The following is a 21,132-nucleotide window of genomic DNA, read 5'->3' on the forward strand; positions in this document are numbered from 1 at the left end:
CGAATGTACCGGAAGGCACAGTTTTTGTGCGGTCGGTACGAGTGGTCAAATTGTGTGATTGGTCTGTTGAGTGACAGGCTACAACCTGTTGCAGCGGGAGGCATCTGCTGAACCGTTTTCTGCGTCCACATGAATCGACGAGTTCTCCCTGCTGGATCAGTTCTCTGTTCGCAATCTCCCTGTCGTCCGTTTTGCGTACGATTGTTTCTGCTTCCAACAACCCATCCTCCTGAAGGACCAATTCCCCCCAAGAAGGTTTGAGGTCGTCGCATCCCTGTTTCCGATTTTCGTGGCGGATGACAATGCCGCCAATTCAAGGAAACCCCCCCAGAACAATCCGAGAGTGACTCCCGGCTAACCGTGTCGAACAGCAGAAAAACCAATTTCCGATCCCTTGACCACACCGGGCACTGACCCCCTGTCGCACACATCCAAAACCACCTCTGACTACAATCGTGTGTGACCCAAATTTTGCGTTTTCGTCTCCGCTGTCTCTCGAATTTCGTTCCCTTCCGCGACTGCTGTACCCACTTTCTCCTCTTTTCCTGAAGACAGCTTAACCAAATAAGTACGATAGACATTTCGCGTTCTCCATTTACACAGATTTCCATGCAAACAATCTCAAATACTAATGTAAGCAAAGGCACCTTGAAGTGCGGAGCTGATTCTTAAAAAGAGCAGGTTCATGTCGGGTCTTCACGCTGGATAATTCGGGGCTGATTCATAGTTTCTTGCGTATCACAGCGATAGTTTAGTTTGTCCTTGCGGTCAGGAGTTTTGAATCAAGCCGGTCGTGGATGTAATATAAGGAGTGGTCTCAGGGAAGTTGGTATCGTACATTTATAGCCTAGTAGTTGAGTATCAACTTAGATGGACAGATGCCTTGAACCACCTAAAGAAAAGGAAACGTTAACCGCTCTTTAGAAACAACAACAGTTACCGTCACTGTATATGAATGCTAAATCTAAATATGGATGCTTGTTGCAACGCATACAACCAGCGAGAGAAAACAGAGGCACACACAGGTTATTACTGGCAGCTTTTCTTTCGCCGAGAAGACGCTCCGGAGCACCGCCTACAAATGAAACTCGTTGTCTATCAATGAAATATAATTATCTCATATCATCGACTAGACCTGATACTGAAGGTGGAAGAAAGACTCCATTCTTCAGCAACATAGGTTTGTCGTTTGATGATAAGGACCTAAACGTTCCCGTTTTTTCCAGTCATTTTGGAAACCAAGACATAACCGTCCAAGTGAACGGGTGGGAGTCTCGCTATTTGCTTCTTTTAATTTTTCTGCGTGGAACCCGTCCGTCGGTTCCACCAGTTCTGCCTCTTTCGCATTTTCCGGATAAAAAAGTGAGTTTTTAAAAATATCTTTCAGGCTCTCCTCTTGCTCGGTTTGTCATTTGCAATTGGCTTCGTTCTCAACGAAGCGGTTGCCTGGTATATCGCATCACAATCTGGGTTCCCACTATGGAAATCGAACGACCTACCACACATGAAATTTGGATCCATGAGTTACCAGTAAAGGTGTGTTTAAACAAAACATTTTCTACACTGATGCGCATCGCAGCTGGTTGTTTTATGACGTGGTTGCAAAGATGTGGAAAGCATGCATGTATATAGCCTAGGTGCTCGCTGTTAATAAATTCCACTTCGGTGAGTTGTCCCTTCGATAGAATAGTTCCCGGTGCGGGCGGTGTTTTTCAGGGTTCCATGCACGCAGAAACCTTTTCGATTTCTCTCCGTTCCGGTGCTACGGAGCGAAGCCGCGTCTTCCGTACTTTCTCGGAGTCCAGTGACGTTCTTGTGAAGGGCCCCTCCACCGCATCCGCAAGACTGTCGTGTCTCCTCCACCCCCCTTTGTCTCACGAGCAGTGCGTGCTGCTGCTTGCAGTTACCTTCGACTGGAGTGGCAGGAATAGTACAGACTGAAAGGAAAGAACGACGTTCTCGATCGTCTGTTTTCATTTGAGGCGGCGCACAGGCTTTCTGGAAAAGAAGCGACGCAAAACGGCGAAGACAGAGGGCCTGCTGCCTTTTTTTGCAGGGACAACGAAATTCACACGGTTGAGAGCGCGAAAAAGCTACGACAGGGGTTTAATAGACCCTTTTCCACTTTGTTCGAGTCGCATGCTCGTGAACAAGCTACGCGTTTTGAGTTTCTCTCTCCTTGTTTGCCACCAAAGTCCCGTGGTGTCTCCCTCTTGTCTCGCTTGCCCCAAAACTGGCTGCTGTCTTGAGCTGTCGAATCTCACACCTTTGTGAATGTTTGCCGGAAGAACGTTTCCTCAATCGCGCTTCCGAGTGTTTTTCCCTTCGCACATCCTTATTTTTCTCTCATGTTAGTTTGTGTGCCTCTAGAAAGTTCACAGCATCTCTCGCTTGACAGCATAGTGTACATACACCTCAATTTTTAACTGTCGCTGTTTGTAGTGGTTCTTTGCCCAGCTCATCCGTTCCGCCATTTCACTTGTATTTCTCGCCGCGCGTTCAGTTCGTCTAACTTCATTTCCCCCCTCTTTCACCGCTCTCGATCTTCCCTCTTTCGGTTCGGTCGTCTTCTTCCTGCTGGCTTTTCGGAGTTCAAGCCGCCTCCACCGCAGGTCCGCCGCCCTCCACTGCCAGGGTCCGGCCTGTTTCCCCTCTCTCTACGCGAGTTTCTTTCAGTGTTGAAAATGGAGCCGCGCGCTCCTCCCCGACTGTCTGTCTCGTCGCCCCGACGTGAGTCCGGGGCAACTGTGCCGTCTCACTCCCCGTCAACGCTTCTGTCTTGTGCGAGTTCCGAGACTGCGACTGAGAAGAGACGCAGGTGGACCGGCGTCCTCTCCGTGTTTGGAGGCGTCCTCGTACACGTCTGTCTCGGCACCGTGTACACCTGGGGCACACTTGCGGTGTACGTGGTCAGTTACATGCGCCTTTTACAAATTCAGAGCCTCCAAGCTACAAGCGACGCGTCGACTCTGCTGGAACGAACCTCGGAGGAAGACGGTTCTTCTCTCTCGGTCTTCGCCTTCGCCTCTGCTCCCTCCCTCGTGCGTCTCAGCGACTCTGCGTGGGTCCTCGCGAGCCAGTTCGCCGGGATGACCCTTGGCATGCCGCTTGGTGGGATTGCTCAGAAAACTCTGGGGCCTTGTCGGTACGTACACACAGAGAGAGTGGCGAGGCGGGAGAGCCTGGCGAGCGTCGATTCGTCCGCGACCCCTCTCTGAAGAGTCAGTTTGCAACTGGGGGATGAGTCAGGTGTACAGTGTGTGATGCGCCTCCGCTAGTTCTTGCGGGAGACACTCCTCGCGCGCCGCTAACCATCACTTTGTCGCCGCAGTGCTCCGTGACAGAGCCACCATACAGTGAGATATGAACACAGTTCGCCCCCGCGCGGAATACGGGTCAGAGGAGAGTGTGGGGCAGCGCCTCTCGGCAGGCTGCAGGCGCGAGCAGGAGAGGCAGAGAGGTAGCCAAAAAGAGAGAAGAGCGTTCTGTGGAGACAAAGAGGGGGAACGCTGGGCAAGAAGGGAAGTCCAGACGGAAGGAGTGTCTCGGTAAAGCTGAAGGAACCTGACAGGGGAACGAGAGTTGATCACCCCGTGGAGTCGAATGGCGGGAGGCAATACGTCACGGGTATTCTAGCGTTCAGTGTCGTTTTCGCTTGACGTGCGTTCCGTTCCTTCGAAACTCTTTTTTCGCCTTCTCTTCTTCTCCCGCTCCTGCTGTTTGCTTCGTCTTCTGCTTTCACTGTGCTCTCTTCTCGGGTCCTGCCGTCTCTGCTCAAAGGTCCCATTTTGCCTTATCTTTGCCGTCTCTTCTCTCCTCTCTCCCCCGGTTGTCTGCCTCCGTTTTGCGCGGTTGTCTCCTTCCACTGAGTCGGCGCGCTGGCCATTCACCGTCCTGTTTCGCCTCGCGTCGCGGCCGGTAAACCCTCGGGTGTAGAGACACGCCGTCGCGCAAAGGCCTTTCCACCTTGAAATCGCCCTTCAGCTGTTTCCTCCCGTTCCAATTAGGCGAGTTCGCAGGAGCGCCCAAGCGGCTGGTGCGGTCCGTTAAAAGCAGCTGACTGGCTTCGCGTGAAGTCCCGGGACTTCTTCAGAGCCGCTTCCGTTTCTCACGCTTTCTTCGAGAGTTGCCTTTTTCATGTTGAATGTGTGTGTGTGTGTCTACAGAACAGTTATTCTCGGAGGCGCGCTGATGAGTTTGGCTGTTGGCATGGCGCCCGTTTTACTGCATTCCTATGCGCTCTTCGTCACGGTCTTCGGGGTGATTCAAGGAGTGGGCCTCGGTCTCGCATACACCGCGCCGCTGCTCTGTGGACTCGCTTGGTTCCCCGAAAAAAAAGGTAGTCACAAGAAACGAGGGAAACAGAGACAAGGTCGCTGTCCGTCAAACAGGAAAAAAACAGACAAAGCCGTGTTTCTTCACAGCGAACGAGTAAGACCACAAAGGTCAGCACGCGCGTTCCCCGCAGTCTCTCTCTGCTCATCCTTTTTCCCTTCGACGTCTCGGCCCTGACCTTGTCCTTCTGTTCTTTTGTCCCTGTTCTGCGCTCCACATACACGGTGCCGTTCCTTCATATCCCTCTCCTCTTCCTTTTCCACCTACAACTCTGAATACAGACAAGCATATACATGTCTACACGTTTGAACCAACATATACATCTATATCTATATCTATATATAGAAAGGTATATAGGTATATATATATATATATAGATAGATAGATAGATAAACATAGAGAACTACATTTAAATGTACACATAGTTGCATATGGAAATACAGAAACACCTCCATCTCTATATGTGAGTGTATTGTAATGTCTGTATGTTTCAGGAATTGTGAGTGGCGCAATCACGGCAGGATTTGGAACAGGCGCACTTTTGTTTTCGCCTTTACAAGCTGCATTTTTGAATCCTCTAAGCATCGCCCCCTCTCAGGCTCCGTACGCGTCTCACCCCGCAGAGCTGTACTACGACGTCTCTGACTCTGATCAACTTGAAATCCTTTTGCGAGTTCCGCGTCTCTTTCGACTTCTCGCCGTCTGCTACCTCCTCCTCGTGTCCGCCGGTGCGGCGCTCCTTCGCGTACCCGCCGCTTCACCGGGTGTCCGTACACCCGGCGCGTCGGCTTGCGTCTTCGACGAGGAAGCCGCGTTAGTCAAGAGCCTAGAACGGGAAGAAGTGCGAGACGAAACGCGAGAAGAAGCGCGCGCGACTGTGTCTGTCAGGACGGCGCTCGGGTCTTGGACTTTCTGGAGTCTGTGGACTCTCTTTTTCCTGAACGGCCTAGCAATTTGCTTCACCGCCTCCTTTTGGCGCCTCCTTGCGGTGGACCGAAACACACGAGCGTACATCCTCACTGAGACGCAACTCGCTCTCGTCGGCGCAGCAGCCAGCGCATGCAACGCCGTCGGCAGGCTCGCCTGGGGACACCTCGCCGACAAACGAGGCTTCCAAACTTCTCTCGTGAGTGGACGATAACTCTCCGACCGTCGCGTAGGATATGAGGGGCCGAAGCGAGCGAAGGATGCGGGGACGCAAACGGAGAGGAGAGAGCAACACGCAGAGGAACAGGAGAATCGAAACAACTCGGCTCGGCGGTCGGCACACTAAAGATCGACTACACCTTGAGATGACGCTAGACCCGCAACGAGAACCGACGCAGTAAACGAACGGGCGAGTGCGATGCATTGACAGAAATGGGAAGGAGAAGAGGGTCGACGAGGTTCGAGTCTTGACCAGGAGAAGAGTGGTTTGAAATTCACCTCCCGTGACTGCGCTCGAAGCTGTTTGTCCATAGAGCTGTTTGTGCCGGCCACTGTCGCCGTATTGAATTGGCTTGCTCTTCTTGCAGCCGGTTCTTGGGTCGAGGGAAACCTCCCGCCCATATTCCTCGGCAGGCCTCAACTGGTTCGTCATACGCCCCAGCGTCGCGCCGCGACTTTCACCGGGTTTCTGACACACGGAAGTGACAAAGGTGAATCCGTGCTGCTGCGACCTTTTTGTGAAGAGCCCCAAGTTTGCGTTCCCCTCTTTCTTGAATCCTGTGCGTGTCTCTGCATGCCGACTCTTTGTTGTGTTTGTCGCAGATGGGTCTTAGCGCGCTGTGGAGTCTCTTGCTCTTCTTCCTCCCGAACGCTGCACCGAAAGGAGGCTTGTGTTACGCGTTGGCGGTTTCGGGGAGTTTCTTTTGTCTCGGGGGAAACTTCTCGGTTTTCCCTTCGGCGGTTGCCTCGGTCTTCGGTCCAGATGCGATCGGTGAGGAAAGGCCGTCTTTCGCACTTTTCAGGAAATGCGAGAGAAACCAACGAAACTTGGGGGATGGACTCTCTTCTCACTCGCATCAGTGGCGAGGGGAGACGTGAGCTCAGTCCCGAGATTACACTGGAACAGAGGCCTCACATGTCGCGAGTTGAAAGCAAGGCTTTTATGCATGCAAGCATTCGCTTCCCAGACGCGGGGATTGCAAGGCCTTGTCACTTCAGAACTCCCCTTTCTCGTCCCCCTTCCCGTTCTTTTCGGGAGGTTCCTGCGGCTACGCAGAGGGGGGAGGGATGAAGTTTGGTTTCTCTTTCCTACCTCGTTGTGTCTGGTGTCTATAAAGAGGGATCAGGTCCTCACTTGAAACGCTTAACGGGCTGCCATATACGCGTGGACCTTTGGTGGACAGGAAAAGCAGTGAGCAGTGGTTGGACGAGAACTTCCTCGTTTCTTATTTGCCCGCGTGTCTCTGGTGTTTCCTGTGCTTCTCACGTTACCAAGGACGCAATCATCCCCACACAGAGAGGAGTCGGTGGAACGAGGGAATCTGAAAAGCAGGACTCGACATGGAGGGTGAGGACTTTATCGAGTCCGTTGCCCCCATAATTTCCGTCATCTTCCTCCGTGTTCCATCTCAAGGGTCTACTGGTCGTTTCCGCGCGCCCAGTGGCGCAGTGTCTCTGTTCTGTCTCCGAAGGTGTTTCTGTCATTTCGTCAAGGTGGCCGCGAAACTCAGTAACGGTGAAACGTTTGTGAATAGTTGTGGTTTCCCGAATGATGCGTCGATGCCTGCTACATTTGGTTCAAAGTTTACGCTGGAGACGTTCTCTCTTGTTTTTCAGGTCACCTCTACGGTTTTATCTTCGGCTCCCAGCTCGCTTCGTCTCTCGGCTTCGCTTACCTCACTCAGCGAGTGGCGCAGTAAGTTCCCCTCCTTCGTTTCCGTGATGTATTCTGCCGAAGTTCAGAAACAATCCCTTTCCAGGAATGTCACTTTCTCTGTTATCACGGCGCGAAAAAAAATCGGGCATGCATGCGACGGAGGACGCATTACCACGTACCCCGTTATCTTTCGCTGGCGTTTGTTTCTTCATTCTAAGTCACAGGCCTTCCCTCCTCACGCTCTTCTGCTGCTGCGACCTCTCTTCTTCCCTAGCTGCCTTTGTGTGTTGTCGTTGCCGCCGGACAACTCTGTGGAGAAAGAGTCGCATCTGTATGAGTGCCGACGCAAGCTCGAGATGTTCCGTGTGACCAGCAGTGGGAATGATCTGAGGAAGCTTTACAGTGAAACGGAATTGTTTTTTAGCGTGACCATCGATTTGCCTCTTTGCTGTCAAAAGCCGAAAATGCTTCCACAGGTTGCTTAGTGAGTGCAAGTGGCTTGTGATTCTATTAGATGTACATCTGAAGACAGAGTTCTGCGACTCTGCGTACTCTGGAGGCAGTGTGTTTTACCAGCATGTACACAAGCTATACAAATATCCACTGCTTCAGTGTTTTTTCGTTTTTCTCAGAACGATCGGCACAGACGGCCTGAGCACGCTCATGGGCCTCTGCACAGCACTAACCGCCATGTCCGTTTTCTGCCTTCCTGCCCTTTCTCCGACACCCAGGAAACGACACTCTTTTCAGAAACAGTCATGAGAGGGTGCGAGCATTTGTGTACAGTGTGACTCTGGAGTTAATTTCACCGCATCTAAGAAACGTCCCGCCTTTCAGAAACAATCACGACAAAATGCGAGGATTCATGTATTCAGTTAGCCTGAAGCTGAATACTGTGTAGCCGCGTAGAAAATCTCTCGTTTGTGCATCGTCGTCCCCGCATTATCGGCATCACGAGAAAAGCCTTTCTTTGGCATTTCTAGTCTTTCAGCCTGCGGTCGGACAGACGAAAGGCGCTGAATCCGCGTTAGTCTACATTGAGCGGTTCAGTAACATCCGGTAGCTAGCTTTGACTTTTCCCGTAGGTGTTGAACATGCAAAAGGGGAAATTTCAAGATCGAACGTAGCTGCAGATGAATCCGAAGTTCCGTATCTCCTGTGACGCTGCAGAACATTTAACTGCTCCTTTCGCAATTCGTTGACTGTGTTCCCCATGGGGTGTCTGTCGTGAAGGAAATGGCAAGCAGATTTCCTTGGGAATCCAACCCAGCGCTCAGTCTTCGGCATATAACCAGCCGACAGTTCACCCCCGCATTTTTTAACTTAGTTTGTATTCGTTTTGGTGTTTTGTACCAGTCCAAAAAGGGAAAACAATTTGAGTTCGAGCGGACTACCTGACGGTTTGGATAGACCGTCTGAAAGCTGCAAGCACCGTCGTGGTGATTGCATTAGAAATCTCGCGTTAGTCCTGGCAGAGTTCGCCATTTTGTATTGTGTGGTTTGAGCCAGCACGCGAAGTCCGGAAAAGGCGAAAGCGACGCCGAAGACAGTCAACTCGAGAGAGAACTCTCTTGTGGATCAACATGGGGCAGTGATGTAGAAAGAAAGGGGGGGATGTCACAGTGGCTTGAAGGCGTTGATCACAACTGTTGATTTTCCGTGTTCCGATTTAATTCGCGAGTCTGTGTTCCTGTCACGAGGTCGGCGCGCCGCCGACTACACGTTTACCAACTGCAAATCTTTCCTCGTGGTATTCCGTCTTCCGTTGACAGAGACGCGTTTCCGCGACATTGAAACCATGTTATGTACAGTGTACACATCTCCCTGTCCATCAACCTATAAATAACATTCTCCCGGTCTCAGCATTTATACATATACAGTTGTATGTATATATATACATATATATATGTATATATATGCATGTGCACGACCTCGCGTTTCTTGTAGGCGCGTGCAGAGTGAGACAGGGAAGACGTTGGACCTGTTTGTTGTATGTTCTTGCGAGGAACGACATGTATTTGCGCATGTCTGTGTTTCAGGGTCGCTCATTTCTCTTTTTTCTGGTCGGCTGTTTCATCTTTCGCTGCGGACTTCTCAAGTTTTCGCGCGCCGAAAAACATTTGTTTCTGTGTCGTTGTTTCCTCAGGATCCAGCGTTACCCTGTCACCTTGTTTTTCCGAACGTGCGTTTCTTGTCGATTTCCGTTTTCCCGCCCCGCTATGTCGACAGCGGAACGAGTTTGCTTGTTTTATCCATGGTGACTGCGAACCGAAAATCAAAGGACTTGGAAAAGAAACAATTCCGTGGCGTCACGCTCGGTCTGCAGCCTCCGCAGAAAAATGGTTGCGGACTCGTCGATCCCGGAAGGGTCACCTATAAGCGCATGCAATTTCAATCAATGAACAACAGAAGCTAGGAGTTTTCTTTGTACTCATTTATATTGGGTTTGGAAGTCGGTTTCCACGAGTTCACGGGATCTCCTTCTTGATACCGTGTATTTGAAGAGCTCATAGTTGTAGACAAGCTGTACGAATATCGCGATTCCTTGGTAGCTTCCTCCCTGGTCTTTGTTTGAACGGAGTTCACTGATAGGATTCCTGTTGGCAGTCATTTGGGAACTAGGTCAACGCCGCATCTTGTCAACCACGTGTAGCTCTTCTTATCGTCTATCGTCCGCGAACTGACACCTGAGAGACGAGTGTGAGAACTTTTTTCAACGGCGATCTTCGATTTTGCTCGCGGTAGCTACGCCTGCACACACGGTAGAACTACTCAAATGCTAGGCAAAGATCTGAAAGTTGATGCTTGAATTCCTTAATACTTGGAACAATTTTTTAGTTTGAATCATAGTGTGTGCGCCGCCGAATAAGGCTATACCCGGCGAACCAGGACCTTCAGGATCTATACCGGAAAAGCGTCAGACCGAACCTGCGATACATTAATGTGGGAGCACTTGAGCTGAGGCACTCTCGGCTTTTACAACGGTGAGCTTGTCTGACTCACAAAACAGAACGAGGCCGGCCCAGTCACTCTGCAGCTCATTGCTGAAGTCATATATTCAGTATCGCATGCATATCGATGTGCCTGTTTAGTGGGGTTAAGGCTTAGCATACACTCCCCAAAATAAAACGTACCAGCGGCAGTCTCACCACACCAAAGAGAAACGCAAAACGAACTGTTGTCACGTTTCTACAACGTTGGCGAGGGCCGCCTCCGTGGATAACAACAACAGATGATACCGGATTTTCTAGTTCTCAGGGTGCAACGGCATCTCCACCTTGGCTCAAACTCCCTTGTTATTGAACAAGGTTAAGCTACGGACGGAAGATACAAGCCGATGTGTGGAGCTCCGGATGACGCGAAATGAACCCTCTTACTCGTGGTGTGGATATGGCTGAAAAGGAAGTAGTAGATTGTCGAAAGCGTGGACTATTCTACGGGTAGGGCGGCTGTCTTATTCGCTGCAGTGATAGGCGCGGTCGCTGAACGGACATACGTGGTGGAGATGTTGTCGCGGAAAGAATCGAGAGGCGGAAGTCTTGCTTTCCTGGAGGAAGCTGACGTGTCAGCAGGACTCCTGAGTCACAAGGAAATTCCGGAACTCTGAAAAAATGGCATCGCTTTGAGCGAAGTTCCAGAATTTCGCAGTCGTGTACCCATACCCGTTCTACAAGGGTCACCGGGCTACACGACAGCGCACAAGCGTCCCAGTTTCTGTTGTAGCTGGACGAAAAACGACGACGCATCCCTATGCTGGCACAGTGGACGCATCCCCCGGCAATCCCTAAGAAATCCCTGTTTGCTGCAAATATTTAGAAAAACGACTCTCTTTAAAAGTCAGGCATCAGTGATGAGTTGCCACTCGGGGACTCACAACTTCAGTCTCAGGTCGAAATTCGACATATCTAGGGCTCGTCGGAAATCCCAACATTCCACCGGCTTTACATTCTTTCTGAAAAAGGCGAGAAAATGTTTCGGAGACTTTCCCTTTCTTCAGCCTTTTCAGCCTCGCTCGCGGTCGACTCCACGCTGTCCGCTGCGACATTAAATTGCGACGACCCTTTCCTTCCGTGAATTGGCTGTCTTCACGCCATTCCTTTTGTGTCTCTTCCGCCTAGAAGCACGGTGCACCGCCCCCTGGCCGTTCCACAGACGCACCAAATCTCTCAACGCATCTGCCAAGTCTCTCTCTGTCTTGAAGGCGAATTCTGCTTCAACCGTGGCAGCGCTGGCTCCAGCTGCCTGTTCCGCACTGCTCACCAGCAGCCCCTCCGTCGCTTCTGACGCATGCGCCTGTCCGCTGAACTGGCTGGCTCTCTCCACCTCAGTTTCTCGACACTCTTCTCTTCCCTTCGCATCTTCGCATCTGCGTTCTGTCGCGCGTCTCCGAGTTCCTTCCTCATTCTCTCCTTCAGTGGCGTCGCCTTCTCTGCCTGGTCGTCGACATCGAGCTACACCACTGTGAGCGAGGGGACTCACGTTCAGGTTTGCAGTGACAGGATCGAACGCCAGAAAGAGCGCCACAACTGCAGAGACAGCTCGCGAGTCCCGGCCCAGCAGCAGCTGTCTCGCCGCGCGTTCCTCGTCCGGAGACAAACGTCCGGAAGAAGACCTCTTCTCTGGAGCAAGCAACTCTTCTCGCTTCTCCTGACACTCCAACGGAGGCGGCCCACAGGCGAGAGCGTGCAGCCGAGAGGGAGACGTCGACGTGACGACACAGTTCGAAGAAGGAAAATAGGAAGAAGATGAACAGGAAGACCGAGAAACAGAAGAGGAAGAGAAAGAAGAAGTAGCGGAAGAAAACGAAGAACGGGTAGAGGAAGGAGGTGAAGAGGAATGGTAGTGAAAACAAGATGAAGGGAATTCCCTGAGTTGCCTTAGTCGACCAAGGAAGAACGCCAAGTCTGCAGGGGTCGGCGACCCTGTAAAGCGGGAGAAAGGAAAGACGGACGCATTCGTTAGAGTGTTCATTTCTCGACGATTTAGTTCCCCGCTCCTGTTCACCTTGCTGTTGACTACAATTAGGACTTCGTAAAGCAACGTTGCGCATGCGCAAGCGATGATTCGTGGCTCAAGAAGGCTTCTGGCATCTCAGCCGTTGCCATCAAGCTTTCGCCGCATGCAATTAGCAATGAACGAGCACACGTTTGAGTACAACCGCGACAGTAGGTGACGCCGAAATCGACCAACTGAAACCAGTCCGTCTTGGTCCACGTCTTTGCCCGCACTGCTTCTTTTAACACGGATTTCTTTCGGAAAGCAACTGACCAGAGAGAGTCTGCGTCGACAGACGGAAAAGAGAGGTCCTGTCCATCTCGCATGCGTCCGCCTTGTTCGTGTGCATCTCTGGCAGGACGCTGCAGAGATGTGTCTCATCGCTGCGTTCTTCGCCGCACTCTTCCTTTCTGCGGCTGCCGGAGAAAGACGCCGAGACGCTACCTGAGAGGGTTCCCAGGGGAAACGTACACCTCAAGCTGCTTTTTTTGTCGTCACTCGACTCCTCCTCCGCGGCTCTCAAAGCCTCGCCAGACTCGCCGGACTCGCGCGTCTCCAAACGCGCCTTCACGGCTTCCTTCTGATCCAGTTTCCTCTCAGGCATCTCTGCCGCACAAACTGGTCCGCTTCCGGTTTGTACAGCCAACTCGACATTTCCTCCTCTCTTCTCCGACATTTCTGTTGCTGTTACTCGTGTTTTCTGCTGCCCCTCGTACGCACCCTCGGGTGTCTCTGCAGCCACCACGGTGGCCTGGGCAGTGTCATCCCGACGGCGGCTCGACGGCGAAGGAACAGAATCTTCGTTTTGCGTCCTGGAGTTCGCGGAAGCGACACGAGGCGCCCATGAAGCTTCAGAAGGAGGAGGAAAGGAAGGAGAAAACGACGAAGACACCAACGCAGGAGAGGCGACGGAGACCCCATAGAGCGCCGTAACTCGGGCGTCGAAGCAACGGCCCATGGTCGCGGCCACATCGTTCAGAAACAGACCCGCGAGGTGCTGGTGAAGCGAGCTGTTGAACTGAAAAGGAAAGGAGGAGAGGTGGAAGGATTCACGCAGCATATAGAGAGGCGGGGAGGACGGGCAGCGAAACAGACGATCCAAACGAGAAAACGAGGCAAGGACATTTTTAAACTCACAGAGACGCAACTGGGAGTATGTGTGAATACACGATTGTCTGTGCAAAGACGCTTGCACGGGACCGGCAACATGTGCGGAGGATGCTGAAGATGCAGCACCCCCTTGGTGACCCGTATAGAGAGCTGACCTCGAACTCGATTGTGAAATCCACGCTGCAGGCTCGTTTGGCGCCAGGGAGTGGATGGAACTCCCAGCAGTTCACCTGCAGGAACACCCATAAGCGGGCACAAAAAAGGCAGAGGCGAAGAGAGTGGAAAAAAGTTGTCTCCATAGAGAAGAGGCTGACGCTTCTTTCTGCGGAGGCAGCACTTTTGAAAGTTGGAAACAGCCAGCTAGAGCTGAAGAGAAGCAAGCGAAAAAACGCAGAGAAACGACTGACTGGGAACGCGAAGAAAACAGAGATCCTACAATGCATGTAGACTGAATAGACAGAGGAGGCCAGAGTCGACACCAACATGACGGAAAGACGAACACAAACAGCTGCGCAGACGCAGTCGAAGGCGAGGCAGGAGGGGACAAGCATGCTTGTCCCCTCCTGCCTCGCGTTGACCGAAGCTCCCAGTTTGGTCGACATGAGACTCAAACACATCCCTCAAAACTCGGTTTGCCTGCCCTGAAACCTGTGCGCAGGGGTCGCCCAACGGGAGAGGAACAGAGAGCTGGGTCAGCGACGCCGGTCCTTGATCAGCCTCTCTGCATGCCACCAGCGAAACGAAGATTGTGGAGTCTAGGAATCTGAAGGCATGCGCGCACAGTTGTGTCCGCGCCTCCCAACCTACTAAGGTCTTGAAGACAGTCGAATCGGCCGCCGCGACGGTCACGAGGAACGGCGAAGACGAACGCGAAGAAGCGCCGGGGCCTGGACGAGGGTAGACGGACGACACTCTTGACGTGTATCGGTCGGAGACGAGGCCGAAGCCGACGACAAGCTCCGCCTCGAAGCTCTCGCCTCCGTCATGTCTTTCGAGAGTTGGTTCGACGATTCGACTCTCCTGAAGGGCGGAAGCAAGCACCGCGGACGAGAGCGTCATAAACGAAGCGCTGCGGTGACGGAGCAGAGTCAGCACGTTTCAGTGAACCAGACCTCCTCAAGCCGGCGCGCTGTAGATACAGAGAAGAACACTGGTGAACTTCGAGAGGCGGCAACCGTCGCATGCATTCGAGGAAGACACTCGCGACAGAGAACACTCGAGGAAGTACAGGTTCTTCTTTCAGCCTTTGCTCTCAGCCATTTGGGTCACGTCACGAGGGGCTTAGCCACCTGCCAGTCCGCGAACCGTGAACAACAGGCTCGAAAGAAGTGAAGGAATCGTATGTCAAACTGTACACTTCTCTCGCTCTGCCATGCATGCAGGCTCAACAGGTGCAGAAACCTCATTCCTACCCCCTCGAAGCAGGAGGTGAGGCGTCTGCTGCTTTGCCACTTGTCCTCGTTCGATTTATTCCAGGGAAAGTGGTGACGCTGACGTGACTTACAGCGATCCAAGCGAAGTGGTGAGAATCACAGAAGCGAAAGCGCGCCTCTCGGACCGTGTGTCTCACCAGAGGAACGCATGGGTCCCCAAGAGCCGAAATCTCTGTGCCTCACCCAGATGTCGCTGTCCCCCAGAACACTTTGGCAAAGTGAACGAAGAATTGCACAGATGCCGGAAAGAGCGACGAGAGGTGCGTCCATACAACAGAACCTACGTCCATTTGTTCGCACTTCTCACCTTGCACCAGGGCACGAATTCGTGGTAGCGAGCCACGTCTTTGACAACAGAAAAGTACTCCTCGGGAGTTACTCCGACAAGTCTTCGCTCAGAATGTCGCAGACAGGAAGACCGCGAGGAATTTTCTGCATTCAGTCCGTGGCCTCTCCCGCATGTGTCGCTTGACTCGAAGATTCGCCAGTCGCGCTCCCCTCCTTGGGATCTTCTGTCAAAAGTCACCGTGTCGGCGCCTTCGCGGCTGCCGGGGAAGCTGTTGTGGCGGGGCTGTTGCAGCGCGGCCGCACGGGTCTGGTTCGCCTTTGGAAAGACGTCTGGAAGAAGGGAGGAAAGAGACGAAGGAGAAGGAAGACCGCCCCAAAAATGCCGTGACGGGGAGAGAAGCGGAAACGAGGTGGCCAGGTCAACCGTGTTTTCCGCGCGGCGAAAGCTTCGCCACAGAGGCGGCAAGCCGGAACACCCGGTAGGCGAAAGGACACCGGGACGAAGTGCGACGGACTGAGGCGACGAACATCGTGAAGTGACTGCAGAATTGAATTTCCTGATTGAAGCGCAGCTCGTATCGCAATGTCGAGACGCGCCCGAGACGGCACACCACTCGCGTGCGGGGCTCAGACGCACACGCGTAGCAGGACTTTCCTGAATTCCTCGGCAGGACGGAAACGATTGGAACTGATGACCTATTGCGTGTGTTTTTGCCCGACGCAATGCCAAGCAAGGCAGAAACAGAGGGCCAGACGGGTCCGCCTGGATCGGAGGAACTACAGAGTTACCTGAGGACAGCCCCGTTACAAGCGTACGAAATATTCCGCGTTCGGTCGTTGCCAGCAGACTTCTTCTGGCAACTGAACGGATTATTTCCTTTTCGAAAGGCGTCGAAATTGAGGAAGGTCCGGCGTCAGAAACGGCGTTTCCGGGGAGACGGGAACTTGTACCCAAAGCTCGACGTCCTGCTGCTTGCCCGCAATCCCATCGGGTTGTGGTGTATCGACACCACCACGAGAGGCGCTGCGGCGGGCAAGAAGGCAAACGGCGGCAGCATTTTCGAGTTGCGGCACTCCGAGCAGCCCGACTGCCATTCATCATCGTGACGCGCTTAGAGCGACAGGGTCACGTCAAAATTCCACTTGCTCATCGAGTGAACCAACTTGCTCGTTTCTTCGGACTTTAGCTATCACTCGACCGCCGTAACAGAGAAACGGGCAAAACATGGAGCCTTCGAACGATCGCAAACAAATGCTCTACGGCGAAATGTTGACGTTGTCCTTCGTTCGCATCTGCTGCATGCATGCGCGTTGGGAATGCATGCGCATCTTGGGAAGTAGATTGCTCGAAGAGCGGTAGCAGCTGCTTGAAGAGGCGACAGCGCTTCGAGACTGTCTACTTCTGGTAAACAATGACATTACTTCCCTACACTCTCATTGAACGGATATCTGCCGCTCACCAGAGTCCAGTGTGCGCAAACGCGGTCAGTCGATCCCAGGGTTGGAGGCCGCGGACCCAAAGTCATTGGTGTTTCTAAATCGTGACTGCAGTGTGTTTTGGCAAAGCGGTGTGCGTAAGTGGAGGACGTTGGCCTGCAGCGTTGCTAGGAGCAAGGGCGCCGGCAGGTGTGGATGTCCCGTGAAGCAGCGAAAAGTTATGACACTCTTGTATGGGTGTTTTTCGTCAGATTTGAAAAGTAGCATCCACCACCAGTCCTACATTCGCTGGCTACGTCGAACGTTTACGGACAGAGTTGGAGGCTGACAGTAACTGGGGATGTCCGTTTGTATGAATTACCCTAAAAGGTATCCTTCTGCAGCAAAACTCATCGCGGCCCGCCGCTTCTCGGCGTGAATCGAGTCCACTCGCGTACGCCCGCGGCATCTGAAATAGCAATTTTACGATATCTTCTGTAACTGTAGATGAGCTTTGTTAACGAGGAAATGATTGACAGTTGTGCGCCGTGGACTGGGGCCCAGTTTGTACGAGACAACTGACAGACATGGTACAGTGGCGATGAGACCCGTCGCAGTCAACGTGGCACAGAAGAGGAATATCCGAGCGCGGCACCCCGCGTTCGAAAACGAAACAGAAAATCGCACTCTAAAATACAAATAAAGTACAAAGAAAATCTGAAAAAACTACAAAATCGAACCTGAACATCAATCACCACAAGTGACGTACCTTCCTCTACACGTACAGGTACTGAAGGAGAGATATCCAACGCCAGCGGCCACCTCCGAACCTGGCGACCCGGTGTTTTATCACCAACAACCACACATGCAATTCTTCACTTCCCGTACGGTATTTAAAACAGTTTACAATAATATTTAGCGGCGACCACAAATCCCGCGATGTTAGAAGTACAGCAGCGGTTATCGACTGTTTGCGTCTAAGGGTTGTCGCCAACGTCCCCACTCCGCCGAGTTCTTTCCCTTCGTTCGCCCGTGCACTTAGCGGCAGCGAGCTCTTAAACGTTAGCCCTGAAACGGTAGATGTTATACAGGCAAACCTGGATCTCGTGGTCGCAAATGTTTCCTACGCACCCCCAGAAAAGCGAACTATAGGGTGGGGCAGCGATGTCGTTCACACGCCCGAACTTTGTACAGTGGACTGCCTAACACAGCTCGGGTAACAAACCCCGCCGAGCACAGGTATTATTCTACGTTATGGCAAGAGCCGTTGCCCCACCATTCTGTGCAGCCAGTCGCCGGTACGTGTTTAGGCATCCCAGCACCGACGCGACTGCTGGTTTGCACCGTCGTGTCGATCTGCCGTCGATGTATTTGCATCAGAATTGGCATGGGTGACTGAACTCGTCTTAGCCCCTGCAGAAACGAATAGCCACACGCGCACCGGAGAAAAAGTAGCCGCAACGACAGAGCCCCGTACGTTCGCTGGAGGTGTCCGACAGCGGCTTTCAGCGCAATCCAATCATCAGACCTATGGTTTTTACAACGCCTTTGTGCAGCTGTCTATAACCACAGATTCCCGATGCTTGCGGCTCTTACCACATACCTACCGCCTCATGCCGATACACAAGCATGTGGTTCCTTCTGTAACTCCACACCGCTTTTCCTTAACTCCTTTCTCCGGAGCAACGTACGTGTCTGTTTCCACGGCGGCCGAGTCTGACGGAGAGGACTCCTGTCGTAACTGGCTGTGCCCCTGCGAAGCCCACAGGCCTCGCCGAGTCGCCAGCACACCTGCTCGTGCCCTTGCCCGTCTCTGTTCTCGTTTGCTGCGTTCGCGCTCAAGCAGGGATCGCAGCCTTGCTGCCTTTTGAGCAGCCTCACGACCGGTACGCGCGATTGTACGCATGTTCATTGCTAATGCACGCGCATGCGAACGCCGGCCCTCGACATACGCTTGCCGACGCTGTTCTTCCAATACAGCATGTTGTGCGCTGGAGGACGAAGCCTCTTTCTCGAGACGAAGCAACCTCAGATGGAGCTGTCCTGCCCGAGAAGTGGCCATAGACATGTCCCCCAACAAATCAGCAAGATCGCTCACGGCGTCATCCGCCACCGGCGCTTCCCTAGGAGGCACGGTGCTAAGACTGGCGATGCTAGATGGCTGTGTAGGAGGAATCTCAGCGTGTTTGGTCCTTTGCCTAGGTTGCCCGGCGCCATGCTGCGATATCGTCCCTTCATCCAAGCAAATCGAAGCTGACAGTCGTCCAGGGGTATTTCCTTGTGTGCTGTCACCACGTAGGGCTTCGTCTTCCATTAGTCTACGCACATCGGTGCCTTCCAGGTCCCGGGTCTGTCGCCAGCAGCCGAGAAACCGCCCGAAGACCGTCAAGAAGACTGCAGTGATGAAGGTCGCCGCAAATGGAGACCACCAAACAAAATTCCTTTCGTCGCGAAGAGCGGAACTCTTCATCCTAATGTGGAGACGTTTGACCCGACGTTTTTCACGAGAACCCGCGTCTGGATCGTCACCCGGCCGGTTCGCCGAAAGTTCAGATGCACTCGGAAAGTCGGAGTGCGCAGACGACCTTTCTTCCCGAGGCATGGCGATAGGTCATTGTGACAAAGCTGCGGTACTAAATGTCGGACAGAGTCCTGCCGCTAGCGGCACCGAAGCAGAGGTGAGGAAAAGCAGCACCTGTATTTGGATTTAAACGTATGCGTGCGCCTCCTGGGCAACCTGACCAGAACGGGTGTCCCTTGCACAGAGCCCAACAGACCTTGGAAACGGCACTTTCCCGCAATTAACCTAAAGGTGAAAAGTTCAAAGGGTCTGAATGTTGCTCGTACAGCCCCCAGACGCACTCAACCGCCGCCGCGACGCGCGTGACCCTTCCGACCCGCCGGACGGTTTGCACGCCGGGGAGGTCCTCGGTCGACTACCCCGAATACTACGGGAACAGAGCAGCGATATAGGAGCGCGTTTCATGCAGATGCCAGCAAAAAGGTATCTTCAAGCTCCATCTTCTCCACCGAAACCGTCGTTTGTCCCTCGCTTCCTGTCACGAGTGTCTAGTCTCTCTCTTTGCCTCGTCAAGCTGCCCTCCGACATTTCGACTGTGCCAATGCGCTGCACCACTTCTTCAAATGCGGGCAAACGCACACAGGCACGCACACAACTGCACGGCGTTCCGTGTGGAATGCGGTTGAAAAGCCGCAGGCCGAAGATCTCTTTGGTCCTTCGGATGCTACACGAGCATCGATGTCGCGAAATTATCGATGATGATCGAGGCCGAAAAGCTCTTCGTCCAGAGTACCCTGTCAGGGTGTGGATGGGACGGTCACAGGCATTTGCTTACAGCGTACATGAATGGTGGTCACATCCAGGTGTTAGCGATACTCTGTACTTCAACGAAGACGGCGTTTAGGTTGAACTAAAGTGTATGTCACAGACCGCCACGGCTCTCCTTTTAGAAGGACGGGTGCCCTTCTCATTTGTATGGAACCCACGCGCCTGTCGGTCACCTCATCACTTGCAGTCACTTTAGAAATGACCCCCGTTGTCTTGCCGGTCTACACCATTCCATGGCATATGATCTTGGTAGACACGGAAGTTCCGACATTTCAACACACTTGTCCCCCTTGAAAGAAGTAAAGGACTTCTTCCTCACGCACTCTGCGCCAGTCCTTCGCACTTCTCGTCTCATTGTCGCGTATGAGAAAGCAGGTCGTTCCAGTCAAGTGGCTGTGAAGGAGCGCTCTGCTGCAGCGGTTCTTATGATGAGTATTCTGGGCTTCTTTTCCATATTTCTGAAGACGTGTATGACAGAAGCTGGTCTCCAGCGACACACAGGCTTCGCTCGCCCCCTACTCCTCTCGACATTCTTCTCCATCAGCGGCGTCTGTTTTGGTTGCTCTCTAGGTGTGGCTTCCGCGTGTCTGCTCCCCCTCTGTTCGGTTTGTGTGCCGCGGCCGTCCGGAAGTCGATGTTGTACAGCAGTGCATTGGAGAGGGGATACGGCGCCAGATGAAGAGCATCTACTTTTTGGCAAAAGTCTTCACATCAGATACCAAAAATGTATAACGGACAGCGAGTTGTGTTTCATCAACTCGCGCCTGAAACGCAGCCATGCTTGTGCAACTGTGGTGATGAGATTGCGAGGTTCCATAACCATTGAAGGCGTGCTTATCCACGCGAGTGATGCTTGTTATGTGAGATTAATCAAAACACGTGACGAATTGTTAACTAATACAGAAGTATAGTGCCGGGGCTACAAAGATACTTCACGTGATACAAATCTTTTTGAGATATAGCTAGGCCATGTATTGCAAGTACCACACACACACGTGAAACTCTCACGCTTCCATATGCAGCATAAATCTGACCTAAGGAGCACCTTCATTCTGGGTCGCCAGAGAAGTGTGGAGAGAGGCAGTTTCTAAAAAATGAAATCATCGGCTGGAGACAAGTAATCGCCATAGACGGTATCGACGGCGTTCGCCCCATGACGAAGTGCACCCGAAATGCTCGAACTTTATGTGGCAGTGCTTTTTATTCTCGAGTGTTTTGTTGTGAAGCCGGTGTTGGTCATCCCCGATAGGCTCGACAGTCCTGCCACCAAAGAGTCTATGTAGACTGCCAACTCCCGTACGCAATTGTCAAGTCTGCATCCAGCTTCACTATTTTGTTCGACCCCCCAACCCCCCCCCCCGCTGTCCCCTTGGACCGATGCTCGAACTCTTCATGTTCGCAAC

General features: G+C 52.7%; 4 protein-coding genes across 4 annotated transcripts; 2 read left to right on the top strand and 2 right to left on the bottom strand.

The window, feature by feature from the left end:
• Positions 1 to 2,684: 2,684 nt before the first annotated feature.
• Positions 2,685 to 7,900, top strand: TGME49_233540 (transporter, major facilitator family protein; the record flags this gene model as incomplete). Its single annotated transcript, XM_018780366.1, has 6 exons — positions 2,685 to 3,145; positions 4,167 to 4,339; positions 4,830 to 5,461; positions 6,085 to 6,253; positions 7,099 to 7,177; positions 7,771 to 7,900. 6 exons carry the CDS (start codon positions 2,685 to 2,687, stop codon positions 7,898 to 7,900), a joined length of 1,644 nt encoding a protein of 547 aa, XP_018636776.1.
• Positions 7,901 to 11,182: 3,282 nt separating this feature from the next.
• On the bottom strand, positions 11,183 to 16,203 carry TGME49_233550 (polyketide cyclase/dehydrase; the record flags this gene model as incomplete). The annotated part of the gene is made up of 5 exons (XM_018780367.1): positions 14,984 to 16,203; positions 14,051 to 14,263; positions 13,399 to 13,473; positions 12,407 to 13,151; positions 11,183 to 12,060 (listed from the first exon to the last, which is right to left on the bottom strand). Exons 1-5 carry the CDS (start codon positions 16,064 to 16,066, stop codon positions 11,183 to 11,185), a joined length of 2,994 nt encoding a protein of 997 aa, XP_018636775.1. The 5' UTR covers positions 16,067 to 16,203.
• Positions 16,204 to 16,879: 676 nt separating this feature from the next.
• On the bottom strand, positions 16,880 to 19,170 carry TGME49_233610 (hypothetical protein). The gene is made up of 2 exons (XM_018780368.1): positions 18,072 to 19,170; positions 16,880 to 17,793 (listed from the first exon to the last, which is right to left on the bottom strand). Exons 1-2 carry the CDS (start codon positions 18,980 to 18,982, stop codon positions 17,787 to 17,789), a joined length of 918 nt encoding a protein of 305 aa, XP_018636774.1. The 5' UTR covers positions 18,983 to 19,170; the 3' UTR covers positions 16,880 to 17,786.
• Positions 19,171 to 19,962: 792 nt separating this feature from the next.
• On the top strand, positions 19,963 to 20,640 carry TGME49_233670 (hypothetical protein; the record flags this gene model as incomplete). Its single annotated transcript, XM_002368175.1, has 1 exon — positions 19,963 to 20,640. One exon carries the CDS (start codon positions 19,963 to 19,965, stop codon positions 20,638 to 20,640), a length of 678 nt encoding a protein of 225 aa, XP_002368216.1.
• Between the last annotated feature and the right edge of the window lie 492 nt (positions 20,641 to 21,132).

This window comes from Toxoplasma gondii, chromosome VIII (assembly GCF_000006565.2).
Source record: "Toxoplasma gondii ME49 chromosome VIII, whole genome shotgun sequence".
NCBI classification, from domain to species: domain Eukaryota; phylum Apicomplexa; class Conoidasida; order Eucoccidiorida; family Sarcocystidae; genus Toxoplasma; species Toxoplasma gondii.